Source organism: Stegastes partitus, unplaced genomic scaffold (genome assembly GCF_000690725.1).
Source record: "Stegastes partitus isolate 25-593 unplaced genomic scaffold, Stegastes_partitus-1.0.2 Scaffold1088, whole genome shotgun sequence".
NCBI lineage: Eukaryota > Metazoa > Chordata > Actinopteri > Pomacentridae > Stegastes > Stegastes partitus.
In genome coordinates this window covers 132,998-151,292 of record NW_007578819.1, presented here as the reverse complement: position 1 = coordinate 151,292, position 18,295 = coordinate 132,998, and the positions used below count along the sequence as shown (strand labels likewise).

General features: G+C 39.0%; 1 protein-coding gene across 1 annotated transcript in view; it reads left to right on the top strand.

Annotated features, from left to right (window-relative positions):
* The window catches only part of LOC103367796 (NT-3 growth factor receptor-like), a 91,902-nt gene extending 74,052 nt beyond the window's left edge, over positions 1-17,850 (top strand). Inside the window, exons 11-14 of the mRNA XM_008295936.1 lie at positions 4,008-4,180; positions 9,420-9,663; positions 13,825-13,983; positions 17,665-17,850. Coding sequence (XP_008294158.1) covers positions 4,008-4,180; positions 9,420-9,663; positions 13,825-13,983; positions 17,665-17,850 — 762 coding nt within the window. The remainder of the gene's footprint in view (positions 1-4,007; positions 4,181-9,419; positions 9,664-13,824; positions 13,984-17,664) is intronic.
* The last annotated feature ends 445 nt before the right edge of the window (positions 17,851-18,295 follow it).

Below are 18,295 nucleotides of genomic sequence, written 5' to 3'. Positions count from 1 at the left end.
CTCCTTTGCTAGCAGGTTATTATTCTGGCACCACTGTGAAAGGCTTTGCTGATACATCCAACCACAACTGTGTCATCTGCAGATTTCACAGTTGTGTTAGGATTGTTCATAGCCACACAGTCATGTGTGTACAGGGAGAAGAACAGGTTTGAAGACACACCCTTTGGGGGCTCCAATGTTTAGGGTACATTTATCTATCTATCTATCTATCTATCTATCTATCTATCTATCTATCTATCTATCTATTAAAGACACTGTAAGGTTGTGAATTAGGCCTTGAAAAGGGGACTGCACGTCTCACTGACATCTTCTGTGGTAGGAGCTGGGATGTGAGGAAGAGACATGAGTGAGGTAAGCGAGGAGAAACAGAAGCATAATGAAGAGCATCCATTATGCCTGTCAGGACGAGTTTTCATCAAGAATGTGCTCCTGCTTAGAAAGATAACTTCTGCTGAGTCACATAATGGTGGACAGGATACAGGATTGTGTGTCAGTGCATACTGTCTGGTCCTTTACATAAGGAATAGTGGTGCCTTATGAAACGTACACACTTTTATTCACAGGTTACACAAACCAGTGATAGACACCATTATGACACAAGACATTTAAAGCAAATTGGAATGTGTAGGGCCATGTCAAACTGGAACAAACTACCACTACATTTAGCCTAGTAGTAAGCTGGTAGTAAGCTACATTTAAGAAATTATAAACAGTAAAAATTGAGATTTTTTTGTTCAGGATGCGAAATACATGTTTTTTGGAAGATTTACTTCAGTTAAATTGTCAGTCATTTTTTAAGCTAAAAAACAAAATGTACATCTATTTTTCCTTTCAACATTTTAAATGAATTCAAAGGGAGGTATATTTAATCCAGTCTAAAATAAAGGAGCCATTAGCAGCTATTAAGGTTCATTTACATGAAACATTATTGTTCTCTCTGGGATGTTTGTATCACAGTTTATCTGACAGAGCAACACCCACCACTGCAGTTCAATGGTGAACTGGCCCTCTCTTCCCTCCCACAGACAATTACACTGGTTTCTGTACATCGACAAAACCCTCATTGGTAAAACACCACCATATCTGCGTTCATTACTTACCATTCATAACTCCACCTGTATTCTTTGTTCTGACAGTCTCATTAACCTCCACATTTCCAAAATCCACTCTCTGTCGATCCTCATTCCAGTTTTCTGCCACTAATGGCTGGAGCTCTTTGCAACATTTCCTAAAACCCGCTTCATATTTGTTACTGTCATCGTTCAAAAAATCAGTTCGAGCAACACTTCGGGACCACTACACCTGTTATTAGCCTCTCTATGTTATAAATCTTTATGTATTTTGTTTTGTAGCATTGTGTGAGTTGCTGTACATCTAATATGTTTTTCCTATTCATCTCGTTTGTATGCCACCTCTTGACCAGGTCGTTATTGAAAATGAGAACCAGCTAACGATTAACTTACCTGGTAAAATAAAGGTTAAATAAAAAAAGCAAAAAAAATAAATAAATAAAAAAAATTGCTGCCTCCATTTGTTTCACTAGTATATTGATGCCGTGCAATTACAGACGAAGCATTCTCCCGATATGAAACTGCATTAAAACTATAGTCGGCAGAAACCTGGAAACAGCAAAACACAAGCAAACCAAGCAGAAAAACTCATGAAAAACAGCAATGTGAAAATATACAGCTCTCCTTATGCAATGCTCTTTGTTCTAAGCCCATCCCACCAGACAAGCATCACAGTCAAAGCTGAAAGTCTGCATTCATTTACAATGAGAATACAAGAGGATTTTTTTTTTTTTAAATCGCTGATGCCAAAAAAGTCAGCCTACCACAACTTTAACCCTCATCCCAGAACCCAGGTTTGAAAGTCATATTATTAAAAGAAAAAAAAAGATAAACAGTAAATCATGATATTCCATTAAATTTGCATTCTACCATATGTCTCCTTGAAAAAATTGAAAAGCCCCCCAAAAAAAGAAACAACAATAACTTCGATAACACTTCATAATAAGTGCACACTTTGAAGCGTTATTTAAAAATCAATAAATACTGAATTCATCATTTATTTATCACATTGAACTGATCACAAACTATTCTTCCCCCTTGTATGCAGATGATACAGTATTGTACTACTTTTCTATCACCACACAGTCATCACATTTCATATTGATACATTGATACATTCACCTGCAAACTCCAGCAGAAAATTGGGCATTTCTATAGAAACAGAGCCACTTTTCCAGTGTTCTGCAGGAAGCAAATAATTGAAGCCTTCTTCTTGTCTGTGCTGTCATCTACAGAAACACCTTTATGTGTGCTGTAAACGCCCTGGATCCAGTTTACCACTCAGTTCTAGCATTTATTACCTGTGACAGCTCTTCCACTCAACACTGCTTATTGTATGACAAAGTTTACTGGCTATCCTTAGTAGTAAGGCAAGACGGACATTGGCTTCTGTTTGTTTATAAGGTCCTGAATGGCAAAATGCCACAACACATACCTTCCTTGTTGAATTGGTTCCAAAATCATTATTCAGCTCTTTCAAGTGAAGAACTAATGCTCACATGCTTACACGGACATCGGTAAAACTGCTTTTAGCTGTTGTGCTGCACACCTTTGGGACATTCTGCAGCAAACATTGAAGCTTGCTGCAGCTATATCTGTTGATCCATTTACACACATGAACACAGACTACACTGCTTCTGAATGTAGCTGTTTTTAACTGTTTTTCTTTTTATTTGGTTGACTGTACTCTTGGCATCCTTGGAAATGATTAATGAATAATGTGACAGGAACAAAAAATGCCAGCAAACTGATTGGAGTTCAGACTACTTTTTTTTGTTTTTTAGCCATTGTAAAAGTACATACAATTATACGACTTTAGAATGAATGCAATGTATGAATATTGCAACAGCAGAAGGCTTTTCAGTATTAACAAGGACTGAGATGAAGCAAGCCAGAAATGAAAGAGTTAAAGAGAGGGTAGCAGAGGGAGATAAACAAGAAGATAGTCATTGCAACAGTACTACTACGGCTGCCAACAATAATCAGAGAGTGATGTTGTTTTTTTCTGAATCGCATTATCTCACTCTTGTTTGACCCCTTAGAAGCTTTTTGTGTTTAAAAAAAAAAAAAAAGCTGAATATACTGTAGTTCAAGAGACAGGAGGGGCAATTATAGTATGTATATCCAAATGCACATACTATAGTTTACAGCTGCAATTTTCCTTATATTGCTGCCAATCTGCAACCTGTATTGTTTATCAGGGTAAGAGTTATGATTGAGCTTTTAGATTCTGCATTCTGTCATTATAGTACACATTTCTTTTTCAGTATGTACACCCAACTTAAAATATGTCAACATAACAGGGTGGTTAAAAAGCATCTGTTGGGCAAATTTGATCTCTTGATGAGTGTGGCATACACAAGATTACTATGTACTTGTGGAAACGGTTTGGTGAAAGCTTCGTCTACATTTCAGCACCAATAATCTTCCAAGAAAAAAAACAAAAAACACATTGAGCTAAATACACAATTGGCTGCCAACTTTCTCATTTACTTTTCTCTACAATTTCACGTCTGTTACAAACTGAAGGATCCATAAACTTTAGCGGTTTGTGTGCATTTCTTCACATAAAACACAGTCACAGTTTCTCAGCTGCAGTTGTTGCATAGTGGCCATCCTCAGGTTAGGTTCTGAGCTCCATCATAGCTGTCAGATTTTTTTTTTTTTCCTCTTTATAAACTAGTAGTTAGATTATCATTTTGCACAGACAGAATTTTCAGTGTTTAAGAAAGCTGCGGATGGCTTCATTTGCAGTTTGTATATCTAATGGCTGGCTAAAAAGGGTTTAGGATACATGCACGAGGGAGCAATGCTTCCATGGCTGGCGCACTGTTGCAGGATAAATATAGAAGGGAGGACTGCCACCACAGCTACCATAGTGTGTTCTTTGATGCGGCCATGATTTAAAATGACTACATGCTTTCTCACTCTTTCCAGACTCTGAAGGACCCCACTCTTGCAGCCAGGAAAGATTTCCAGCGTGAGGCTGAGCTGCTGACGAACCTTCAGCACGAGCACATAGTGAAATTTTATGGAGTGTGTGTGGATGGAGACCCTCTCATCATGGTCTTTGAGTACATGAAGCACGGAGATCTCAACAAGTTTCTCAGGTGAGTCCAGCAAAGACAACAGACGCGAGAGGAGGAGTGCATCTGCTGTCATGTAATCTAGTATTTATTTTGTCATTTCACAAAAATCATTAAAAAGACTCACATTTTTTCACTTCACATGTGAAAATAAAGCTTTTGTCTATATACTATATTATGTGCCTACAACTTATTTGCAATATCTTTTATGAGATGTTAACACATGTGAAGGCACTTTCACCAAATAGCACGCTGGTGTCATGAAGGTATAACTCCAAAGTATAAGGCAAGTTGAATGTTGCAATTCTACACAAGTGTTTGAACATGTTGTTGTGAGTGTAAATAAGTAGGACTTGATTAATGCTTAGAGCCAGATGCACTTTGTGTATCTTGGTTAAAGGGGGCACTTGCATGATTTTCCACTACAGACAGTGGACTACAGTGGTCAGACAACCTTCCAGATAAGTCAAGCTCATTGCTAGGAGAATACACAGTCAATGTATGACCCAATCCTGTCTCCTAAATATTATGTTTTTTAACAACTAAGCAACATTCCCATACATATATATTTGCATGAGCAGTGTGTTAGTAAAGTTCCAACATACATAGAGAGTTCCGACAATTGCTGTCATAGACATTCCCCATATTGTGATGCATATTAAAATGTTAACATATTTAGCGATCATATAGAATATATAATTATGTTTTGCAATATTTCAAAATTACCATTTGTGCATAGACTTATGTGGGTTGTATCCCACTCTCCTGCCACTTGTCTTTAACTTTCTTGTGTTTATTTCTGTTGATTTTATGGAAAGATTCAGACCAGTAGTGTTAGACTGAAAAAATCCCTTTAAACTTTGTCAGGTCTGTGTGTGGCACACAGAGCAGTGTGTTAACTTGTTGGCACTGAGTGATGGATGGGCCTGTCTCAGAAAACTACTGCTGGTTGATGTCTTATTTGAACTTTGTCACCAGACTCCAGCTACCTACTTGTTGAAAAGTGCCATTCCCTTATCCTTTACACTCTGACTTCCCCTCTCTTAAGGTGAAACTCTGGCTGACTGATGGTGGGCAACTTATTAAAATGTTTTCACTGAGCAATTTATAAATATAAAAGACAGACTCCACTTTGGGATGAAAAATGGTTGCCATAGTCGATGTGTCTTACTGTGAGAAACTTGTTAAAGTCATGTCAAGTGCCATAAAAGTGTGTTGTGCAGTGATTGATGAATGAGTCTGTCCGATAGAGTGACAGACTGGGAGTGTTTCCTCCTGGAGTATTTTAGATAACACAGTCAGTTTTATTCTTAATAGTAAAAATAGGACCAAGGTTGGTCTTATAGTGAGGAACAGCTAATATACCTTGAAATAGACAGATGCAGAAGTATCTTTCTCATGTAGATTAATGTGCTTCAAAAAGAGGTAACTTCATCGCAAATTTTCCCAAAAAACGAATGGATGACAAATTTCTGTTAAATCTACTGTGGCTATTCAGATTCAGATGTAAAATTTGTTTACTTAGACTGAGAAGTAAACAATCTAATCAGCACAATATCAGTTTATTTAACACATGCATCATGCATAAGATGGTGCTGTGAGAATGACAGCCAGTTACAGCGGCTCTTACCTACTTTCTGTGTTTTTAGTTATTTATTTTAGTTTCTTCTCTCTTTTTAATATTTTTATTTCAAGCAGCTGTACCACAATCATGGAGATTCAAACAGCAGTTTTATTAGCTTGTTGCATTAGTTTGTTGGCAGGGCTACATTTAAAGACAGACAACCAAGCACACTCACATTCACACCTACGGACAATTTACAATCAACAATTAACCTCAGCATGTTTTTGGACTGTGGGAGGAAGCGGGAGAACCCGGAGAGAACCCACGCTGCATGAGGAGAACTCAAATGCAAACTCAATGCAGAAAGATCCCGGGTGTCCTCATCGGGACACGAACCAGGGATCTTCTAGCTGTGAGGCGACAGTGCTAACCACTGCGCCACCTTGCAGCCCATCCCATAGATCAGAAACATGAAATTAAAGAAAGTTGAATTTCTTTGATTATTAATTTGAAAAGCCTGGAATTAAAATATACATAATTGTATGTTGCCAAGACATGTTAGTTGTGTGTGCCTGTCCATCAACATGTTGACATGTTGCAGTCTTGTGTTGAAAGTGACACGGTTGTGGTGCGAAGACTGACTTGATGAGAATGCTGTCACCGCTATTGTGGAAAAATGACCAGGGTACTCATTCATGAAGGTATTTAGATGCCATCAGACGAATGGAAAGGAGTCTGAAAGGGGTTGAGGAGACACTACACCAGCTTATTTTTTATATTTTGGTAGTTCACCTTTTTTTTTAGACATCGTTATATATAAGGAGTATTTTTCTGCGTCTTTTAAACATTGTTGGAGATTCCTACACAATTCTTAGCTGGCTTATTTTTTTGCTGCACACACACAGTTGTGTTAATCCTTTTGACCAGCTGCTTTTGGTTTCCATGTATGAAGGCAGCATTTGTGGATTTCCAACCAGCTTCTACTGTTTTTGTTTCTTAACTGTTCTTCAGGAGAAAATCCTGATGAGATTCTCAGGCTACAATCAGACTTGTGAGGGATTAGAATGTCCAAGATGTTGTCAGGGAGCAATACCAAAGGTTCTTAAAAGTATTCAGCATGTTTTAAAAAATCAATTCTAAAGGATACAGATAACCAATGTAGGAATGTCAAAATCGACGTTATGTTGATTCTTTTTTTTTTTTTTTGGATTGGACTATAGAGAGTAGTTCTGCTGAAGAATTCTGGACCAGTAGAAGTCTGGATAGGCTGTACTGGCTAAGACAGAACTACAGTGAGTTACAGGGATCTAACTGGGAGCAGGGAAGCCTTGGAAGCACTATTGTTTTTATACACACACCATACATCAGGAACACTATGGTCTCTATGCGGAAGAATAATGTACTATCTGATGGACTGGGGGAAAAAAGTTACCTCAGAATGCAACCTTTGAGTATGATCTATCCACAAGACAGGGTTAACCCATTTATATGCAGATGTTTGCAGCTAAACAGTTTGGATTGAATGTTTCTGAAAGGCCCGTCTTGCCCTGAAAGTAAATTGTATGACATGTCTTGGTAGGACATGCTGTGGTTCTAGCATGAGCCAATGAGTGAAGAATTAAATTGTTTATCTTGTTTATCACCAAAAGAGTTTGGGTTGATAGGCAAGCACCTGCTCATGGTTCAGTGGAAGTGCTGTAATACTGAAATATCAGTGAATAGTCATTAAAGACAATGATTCAATTGCATTGTAATCTACAATGGATGTATGATTAGGTGCACGACTAGTAAATGCATTGGGTTAAAATCATGTGTGGAGAATTGTTCCCTAATACAAGGATTGCATGTATAAACAGCCACTTCACATTATTTGAGTAAACGCTGAAACCATCTCATGAGACATTTTCCAAAATCCTTCCCACTTGACAAGAAGGTCCCAAATTGAGTCAGACTCTGCAGTCCTACCTGCCTGTTCAGTGCAAGCTGATTTAAATTGAAGCACAAACTAAATGCCTAATTGTACATTGCGGTTGGTTAGCTAATGAGCTGCGTTATGTCTGCTGTGATTAGCTGTTATTTGCTCCTAGGATGCTTTGCCCAGCAGAGTAGAACATTGGTACTTAGTTGGTTGCCAGGAAGTGAAGTCTGCCAGTGTTTCTGTTTCTGTGTGTGTGTGTGTGTGTGTGTGTTTGTACGGGGACAGTGTTTCAGTAAGTCTCTGTGCTTTGAATGCTGGTTTTAGCTCTGTAATTGTTTCCATTAACGTACTGGCATCAGTTTATCTAAGACACACTGCTGATTTAGCCAAACACACACACACATAGTATCAGACACATACTTCACTGACACTTCACTGGCATCATTTCTTCTGTTAGAGACGGAATAATCAGTGAAGCTGAAAAGACATAAAGTTTGCACATAGCTCTGGTTCAACTTTAAGTGTAACTGACACTGAATTGTGCTGAGGGTGCTGCTTTTTGATACATCATTATATACGTGGATGTTGGTCAATGTAGATGTGGATCAGTGGTGTCATCTGTTATGGGAGATCATGGGAAGCACACTGATAATATTTGAAGCTAAATGTTATTAAAACATGCTTCCCAATATTGGTTTGGTAACACACTTCCATGATATGAGCAAATACTTGATTAGAATACTCTAGTTTGGGTTGTTAAAGCATTGTGACCATCACTGGACATTTTTATAGTGAAAAATAAAAAGAGCTGAGAACATGACACATAACAGGAAAATAATCATATAACATTTACCAAGCAAGCGTTTAAAATCAGAATTAAAAGCAGCAGCAAAAATGTAATGAAATCAGAATCAGAATCAGCTTTAATGGCCAAATACGTACACAACATACAAGGAATTTGGTTACGGCTGTTGGTGTCGCCCTAGGAATTTACACGAATAATAGAAATAGGAAAATTTAAAAAAATAAAATAAAATAAAGTAAAATAACTACAGAAGAAAAAGACTAAAATACAATAAATATTAATGAAAAAATAAACAAGATAATAAGACAAATATATACAAGAATTTACACATCCAGTAGAAAAGGTATATGTACATTAGTGCAAAATGAAAGTGCATATAGCAGTTGTGGCTTGGAGTGGCTCAGCTGTTCAGTAGGGTTATGGCAGTGGGATAAAAACTGTTTTTATGTCTGGTGGTTTTAGTCTGCAGGACTCTGTATCGCCTGCCGGAAGGGAGGAGGGAGAACAGTTTATGACCAGGATGAGTGGGGTCTGTGATGATGTTCCCTGCCCTCTTCCTGGTTCTATTGGAGTACAGTTTCTGGATGGAGGGCAGGGGGGCTCCGATGATCTTCTCGGCTGTTCTGACTGTGCGCTGCAGCCTGTTCCGGTCCTGCAGTGTGGCTGCTCCAAACCACACAGTGACAGAGCTGCACAGGACAGCTTCGAAATACAGAGTTTGAAGATTCATTGTTGCATTTGTTTCCTGGGTCCCTGTGGTCAATCATGTGATTCAATATACAAAAAGATCACTTATTAGCTGTTTTGGAGCTTTCAAATGGATCATCAGACTTTCAAATTCATTTTACCAAAGAAGGCCGTCAGATACAGTTATGCTCATGTGAGACAACTCTGGATGGTCTTCCATGAGCATACTTTATTTGCTCAAAGGCACAGTATTTCTTGTCTCTAACAGGCATTGTCACTTTCTCCTCAGAGCCCATGGCCCAGATGCGATGATCCTGGTGGATGGGCAGCCTCTGCAGACCAATGGTGAGCTGGGTCTGTCCCAGATGCTCCACATAGCCAGTCAGATCGCAGCTGGGATGATCTACTTGGCATCTCAACACTTTGTGCATCGTGATTTGGCAACCAGGAACTGCTTGGTGGGAAATGGCCTTCTGGTGAAAATAGGAGATTTTGGCATGTCCAGAGACATTTACAGCACAGATTATTACAGGGTAAGGTCGCTCACACCCAACACACAACACAACTCTTGCTCTTTTTTTTTCCTCCATTCATTTACCAAAAAGAAAATTAAATCAAATATTTACGTAGCGAATAATAGCGAATTGTTTTATTTGAATGTATATGTTGTGATTTTGCTGTTATTGATTGTATTTTCACAACCAAAATGATGTTAACAAAGCAGGATGATGTTATACAGTAATAGCACCTTGGTTTCATAGTCGGGGATTACACACCATCACTCATGTGGGTGGCTGACACTGTCCACTCCCCATCCATCTCAACATGTCAGCAGTGAACTGGTACGGAGTCAATAAGCATTCTACAATATTGTTCAATAGTATCAGAATAGAGTTCTGTCATGACTGACAGTAGTATCACAATTCTGAATAGCTTCCCTAAATGGTTTGGACGTGTTATTATCAAAAGTATTAATTCATAAAACAATGTCAATGAGGCCTAGACCTTGGACAGTGCTACATTTCTGATGTGGGTCTCAGGTGGAGGCAATGAAAAAGTCTGACTGTACGTTACCTGTCTACATAGAGGAGGTTTGTCTTCTTGGATGATGGAAACAACGACACAGGAGGCTCTGTCAGCGTTGCATTTGGCATGGTGGAAGTAACTTCTATTTGACTCTTAACCCTGATGAGTTTCTGTGTGTTTCTGTCTATGACATTTTTCCTCACTTTAGACTAATTTTTCACTGCAATATAAATCCCTGCACCACTATGGAAACAGCACAACTAAGGCTAACAGGAGAGGGTATGAGAGCAGTGTGACAACCCTATCCAGTCTGTGTAAACACATGAAGTTTCTCATTTTTTGTCATGTGACTGCTGGTTACAGCTAAGTCACTGGCACACAGAATGTTTTGCTTTAGACATAGTGGGATGTGGGGAATTCTCCAGGAATTCTGTATTACGTCCACCCATGGTGCTAATCACAACTCAGAAATAATCACATTGGGGCGCAGCTATAGCTCACCTGGTTGAGCTGGCATCCTATGTGCAGGGCTACAGTCCCGATGTGGAGGTCATGAGTTTGAATCCCGCTCATGGGATAAAAAAAAAAACATTGACATGGGTCACTTTGTTCTGTTTAAATAGATGTGCGATTCCTCCAGTCAGAGCTTTCACTACCTTTCCCACATGTCCTCCCCCCATTCTTCTCCCCCACTTTCCTGTCTCTATCTCACTTCACTATCAAATAAAGGCACAAAAAAAAAGAATGAAATAATCACATTGACATGGTACACAGCCCAATATGTAAGTGACTGCCATATCCTGTAAAAAAGTGCAGCTAATCCTTTGTATGATACAAGGTGCTGTGCCACCATCTGCATAGCAGACCGACTTGTAACTATTGCTTTACAAATAGAACTGTAAGCACATCTGCTGTCCGCTTTCACAGTCTGCATCAGTCATGCAGAAACCACGACTTGATCTTAAGATCATTGTTCTATTTGTAAATGAACCAAGAAACTGTTCCTGTTTCAGTTTCTGTTTGTATGCAGGCAAGTGGTCTACTTTCATAAAAGTGATGTGTTGATAGTATTTAGAAGGTCCTTCTTCATGTTAGCTCTGTTTAACACTCTGTTGAACAAAGCTTCACAATGTGAGGTAACTTACACTCCTGTACAGGTCGGCCATGGCTAAAGATTTATCAGCCTGTGTAGGGATGTAATCAGGAGGATGGAGCTGAACCTTCTGGTTATCAGCAAGAAGTGGGACAAATTCTATTTTTTCATGCTTACTTGCTTGTCGCTATCATGATACGTTATCGTCACCTGGAAAGTAAGCAAATGAGTTAAGTGCATGACTTTATACAGTCTTCTTTAAACAGTGTGTGAGTCTGATTACATTCAAACTGTATGCTAATGTCAAGTGGAATAGTAATCGAGCTGGATAATTTGCATGGTAATGCCCTTTAGTAATACCACTCAATGAAGTGGTAGCTCAACTGGTTGAGCGGGCGATCCACAAACAGGCGCTATAGCCCCCGATGTAGTGGTCACCAATCTGGCCGTTTGCTGCAGATTCTACCCCGACACTCTCTCGTACTTTCCTGTCTTCCTTACTATCCTGTCTAATAAAGGCAAAAGATATATATAAATATAAATATATAAAAATGAAGTTGAATTGTAAAATTTAAACAATATTACAGAGAGACAAAAATTTGACTGGTTGCCAATACAAAGTAATACAAAAATCTCAAGGTGTAATTGAACAGTCAGTAGAAGTAGGAAGGAGGAGGAGGAGGAGTGTGCGAGACCTGCTATGTCAGCATCACGATGTAGGTCATTCATCATGTGAGTCTTGATTAGGACGCACATATTTGACTAAATTAGTTAAACTGCTTGATAATTTCGCAGCAGTCAGAGAGCAGGCTGGAGCAGATAAATAAAGATTCACTGTCTCATCTACATACTGTTATATAACAGAGAGGACATGCTGGATAGTGTATTTTCTCATATCATCGCCATGTGTAATTAAACAAAGAATCCATCCAGTGACAAAATACAGATACTCAATCATCACTACGCTATTGTCATTAGTGCACACAGTTATTATTACAATCTCATAATGCAGCGGTCCAGGGTATATGTGCTATCAATCTGCAACATCGAGCCAGTGGACAGTGCTTTTCAAACTTCATTAGTAATTCTTATGTTATATACCATTTAAAAGAATGTGAGTTGTACTGTTTGGTGTTCTCTTGGCAGAATTAGGTCAAATGTTAGCACACAGCACATCGTAGTGTGAGTTGTGCCATGCCAACAAATGCATGCTCACTGTTGTTTGCAAGCCTAGACTTGGAAACTGTGAGAAGAATCATATCTGCTCTGTGTGCCTGTATGTACACATGGAAAATCTGAGTATCATCACTTTAAATTGACACAATGTGTTGCGGTAATTTTGAGAAAAGAACAGGACCCAGAATGAACCCTGAAAGTAAAATCGAAATATTTTAGACCAGGAGATAAAACCAGCTAGTTCAACAGAAGTATGTTAGAGTCACAGGACATGAACCACTCCGGAGCCAACCCTGTAATTCCAACATGATTAGCGAGTACATTAGCTAAAATGCTTTCATCAACCATGTCAAATTCAGCCAAGCAGGACTCAAATGGAGCAGAGTGGTGGAGGTCATCTGATGCACAGTGTAAAGCTGCTTCTGTATTACAATCAGACCTTTAACCAGTTTGGAATTTCTCAGCCAGGCAGTTTAAGTGTGCCTTTTTCAACATTTTCTTAATAGACCACTTTCTTTTTTTGAGTCTGAGAAAAATATTCAGGGAAGTGGTACAAAATTTCTTGGAATGTGAAATATAATAAAATGTAGTGGTAGGCATCACAAAGGAAGATAAACTTTATAAAACTAGATATCTTAAAAGATTGAGCCATGTATTGTGTAATAGCATTTTTTAAAAAAACACGTGTTTTTCAAGACTCATGAAAAAGTAAAATCAAGAAGTAAGCAGGTTTGTTTTTAAGAATTCTATGCCCAAAGTGTTTTTCGAACAGCAGGTACAAAATATAAAAGTTTCCAGAGACTATACATCTGTCAAAATCAGCTGGAATCAGGAATGATATATAAGAAAACCCTGCAATGAAACTCAGAATTTAGTGTAACAATATTAGAATTAGAATATTTGGTTCGAAGAGAAGGTCAGTGAACAAACAAATTAAAATTAACAGAAGACATCAAGCTGCTTTTTAGTGAAATATGATGAGCTTTATTAAAAAGGAAAGCTGTAAGATTTAGGTGACGGAAAACATGGTAAGGCTAACAAATGAAGGCAGTGGTTTCCAGAGCTTTTTTAACAATCACTAAACACCATAAGATCATGTGACCACTGTTGTTCTTCAAAGTCTGTGATTAGGGTCATTTTAGCTTTGGGCTGGTAGTAATCAGAGAACCCAGCTTCATAGACACATATTTCATTTTTATTCAATTTTGCAATTCCCAAAGTCATTCCTGAATTATAACCATCAGATCCCAAATACTTAAGATTTGCTTAATATGCAAAACAATGGTGCTGTATAAGTCTCCTGTGGAATTCACAATGCTTGTTATATGATCACAAAGACAACGTGTGTAAGATATTTATCACTTGTTTTGACCTCTTTCTCAAATGTATGTTTGTGCAGGTGGGAGGTCACACGATGCTGCCTATCCGTTGGATGCCCCCGGAGAGCATCATGTACAGGAAGTTCACCACAGAGAGCGATGTGTGGAGCTTTGGAGTCATTCTGTGGGAGATCTTTACTTACGGCAAACAGCCGTGGTTCCAGCTCGCCAATAATGAGGTATGCTATCACTTAGATGATATTTATTAGCTGATAATTGTATTTTTGCAAAATAGAGGGTCAAAAACAAAACAACAAAAAACTTGTGTCCACTCTGTGATTTTTCACATCGTTAACGTGTTGGGTTGTATCATTAGAACCTGATTGAAACTGGATATAAATAAACACATTTCAATACAACAGAGTCTAGCACTTTGTGTGTGAAGAAGGTTTGAAGAAATATGATGTTTCTAAACTAGAATGTGAAGATCGGACTCGACCCTACAGTGCTAACAAAATGACAAAACTCTGTACAAGACCAATGTAGTAATAAGCAGGCATTGTCTTAAAGGTTGGTGGACTTTGTTGTTTTCTTCATGGCAGCGCTCCCATACAAAGGCGGTGATTTGTAATAGATAAACACAGTGTTAGGAGATGGCTCCTAATTTACAGGAAGTGGACCCAATAAAGGCGACAAGGGAGGTGGGTGGTAAAAAGAGGGTTTTTAATCGGGGAGGGAGTGAGGACACCAAGGAAGCATGAGGGGGAAGTGCCAGTGCCATGAACCGTGTTCCGGGGAAGAGGGTGCTTGGATCCAGTGGTGGGAAACCTGGAGGGCTGCTGCTGGTGGTTGCCTCGAGATGGCTGGGCAGGATGTCAGGCTGAGGAGGCTCTGCAGAGAATGCCTACATAAAAACGTCAGCATGGAATTAAATAACAACAAACCCGAGAACTCGAGAAGAAGCGTGGCCGATCTACCGCTCGACGGAAGGAAGCCAGCTTAACAGCAGCACTAATTGCAATGCGGGGCAGGTGTGGTGGATAATGAGTGAGCGAGTCCTCCTCGACCGTGGCCCCGCCCAGTCTGAAAGTGCAAAGCACGTCAAAACTAAAACACAGGAAATACAACCAACATAAAAGCACAAGACCGGAATCCCAAAACACAGGATTATAAATGATAGAGCAAAACCATTATTTTGTGTGACCTTTTTTTTTTCATCTTCAAGAGCACCTCAATGTCCCTGGGTTTGAATATGAAATTTAAGAAGCACTTGGCCTCTGCATTCTGTCATTTTTCAGCAAAAAAGATGTATTGTAATGTGAAATACTCCAAATCATGGGCGCCAAACTCAAATGCACAGTGGGCCAAAATAAAAAACTGGGACTAAGTCGCAGGCCAGACTCACTATTTATTAATTGTGCATGTTTTCTTTTCTCTCCAGATATATAATGAGAATCTTTTTCATACTGAAAACACGTTTTGCTTAAACATTGAATCTGGAACAAGCAAATCTTAATATTATGAACACATCAGTGACATTTTTATTTATTTTTTTTTAAATGACTTTGCTCCTGTTTTTCATCTTTCGTGTGACTGTTTCTTGTGACAAGTGGCTTCAATTTTCCCAAGGTGACTGATAACATGAGGTTGCTAATGAATGTCAAGAGCTGTTAATGAATGTCAACAGAAGGGGGAGGGGATGCTTGCAGGTCTTCACTGACCCATCAGTGCACTAGCAGAGCATCCTGGGATGAGTAGTATCGTGGTGCATGTACCGGTGGGCCAGCTCTAATAGACATTTGATATTATCTCGCCAACCAAATATAATTACACTGGGGGCCAGATTGACACCTATGCTCTACATAAACAGGCACCTGAAGAACAAAGCTGCCAAGGCTTTATCGTCTTTCTCTTTGGGATGTGTTCAGAATCCCTTGTTATCTTGTTTCATCAATGAGCAGGTGAGCAAGTGTAAGAAGAGTCCTTACATCTCAGTGAAGGGACGCTTTTTGTTCCAAAACAGAGGATAGGCAGCAAATGCAGAATCTGGTAGTAATAGCTGAATCAGCAGGTATTGATCAGCAAATGTAATTTCCTTCAGATTCATTGTGGTTTATCTGTGCTGTGGGTAAATAAGAAAGGGCATAAGATTGAAACTTCAAGCAAAACTGGATTTAAGAGTGAGAATTGTGGAAAAATCTTCAGGCAGGCTAAAAGATATCCAGAGAACGAGGACCTCAAGATAACACAAGACCTGTTCTGATAATTATGCTCGTCCTGGCTTCAGCTTTATTGTTTGACAATGGGAACAAAATGCCAGTTTTTGCATCAGAAACCTTGAGAATTTTGTCAGTTTGTGTATTTGCAGGAAGTTTCCAATTAAAAAACTCAAATGAGGGAAATGTTTTTTCCTTATCTGCACAAACACTGAATGGCAAACTGAAAAAATAAAGCATTACAGGTGTGTTGGTATTGTGTTGTGGTCCCAGAACTCCCATCTTACTGGTGTGCTCCATTTTTACAAGAGAACTCATAGTACCAAGAGTGAATGAAGAGCTTTGTGTAGAAAATATGTGTAATTGCTATTTTGCAGAAATGGTCACCCCCACTTTAATAATATAAAACAAAGAAATGTTTTTTTTTTAAGTCAGGAAAAGCATGTTTTAGCGTTCCAAAGCTTATAGGTGATTCTTCATGTTGAGTTTGACCTACCATGGAGTGGGACCTACGTGAACAATAAAAAGGCCACTCACAAAAGAAGTCGTTGGCCAGCATGATTTAAACTTTCAGGGATGGACGGAATACAAGAATGTTTTAATCAAATTCCTTGTGGAAGAAAAAAATGTATTTTGATAAATGTCAAAGGAGACAAATTAAAATGTACATTAAGTATGAAGTCATTTACATTTCTACAGATCTAATTCATCAGTGCAGCAGCAGAGTGATGAGCATGATTGAAGTGATATACTTTATACTGAAGTTACCAAAAGAATGGCAACATCAGATGCAAACAGACTAGTTCAAATGAAGTACAAACACAACATACTGTATAATTATTGTTTAAGCAAAAAAGTGTTGCATCACACAAGCGATACTATGCAATATCCAAAAGCTTTTCATAAAGCCAAGGCAAATGATTTTTTAAAACATCATTAATGGCAATTTAGCAATTTTAATTAAAGTATTTTAAGTTATGCAACACAGTCCCAAAATGTGTCATAGATATGCTGGCCCACAGCATTTTAGCTTCCTGCTTCTACATCATGTGACTATCAATTTTAATGTCACAAGAACAAAAAAGTCTGCATAAGGAGGCTGGAGGAGCTGTGGCGGCATTATGGAACTTTCAAACAGGAGAGACTTGTGTATGTGTGGCTATTTTTTTGTGGTATTTTTAGTCACTATTTAGTTTGCTTTTGTTTACACTGCAGGTACATTTGCTGCCAGGTTACAGTTCACCACCACTGGCTTGAACTAGCTTGTCCATCCATCCATTATCTATACACGCTTAATCCTCACTAGGGTCATGGAGGGGCTGGAGCCTATCCCAGCTGACTTAGGATGAAGGCAGGGGACACCCTGGACAGGTCACCAGTCTATCACAGTGCTACACTTAGAGACAGACAACCAAGCACACTCACATTCACACCTACGGACAATTTAGAATCACCAGTTAACCTCAGCATGTTTTTGGACTGTGTGGGAGGAAGCCGGAGAACCCGGAGAGAACCCACGCTACACGGGGAGAACATGCAAACTAGCTTGGAAAAACAAAAGCCTGCCTTAAGAAAACTTTAAATACACAATGACTTTTGACCATCAAATGACACAGTGCTCTGAAACACACCTTACAAGTGATGCAGTTTAGGTTGCTAAACTTGTTTCTTACAGTATGTCTCATTGTCTCTGTGTCTTCCCAGGTGATAGAGTGCATCACTCAGGGCAGGGTACTGGAGCGCCCCAGGCTCTGTCCCAAGGAAGTCTACGATATTATGTTAGGCTGCTGGCAGAGGGAGCCACAGCAGCGCCTCAACATTAAGGACATTCAGAAGATGCTGTTTACTCTGATGAAAGCCACACCAGTCTATCTGGACATACTGGGATAAAAATCGATACAAAAAAAGGGATGAGACGTGTTTCGAGTGAGACTTGATCATCACTGAAACAGAGATGTACACAATGGATCGGGATGGAATGGATTGCCGTGGAAAACAAGTCTGGTCTGGACTCATGGTGATGGAACCATGTGACCTGGGATTAGGAGTGGAACATTACCTTGCTTTCAACTGCCTGAAATATAAGGATGGGAATTAGCTTACTTAGGCGGTGTAATATGTATTTAACTGGATCCAAATGAACTGGACAACACTGCATTGTGTTACTACCTACAAAGTTGGGATCAAGCTGGTTGATTCTTTATTGAATGAAGTCATGGCTTAAAAGATTTAAGTATGATTACATCAAAATGGACTGAGTCAGTTAACCTGATTGTACTGGTCTGGTATGGTTTTGTTTTCTTATCCTAATAATCTGGTTACCCTCATTCTTCAC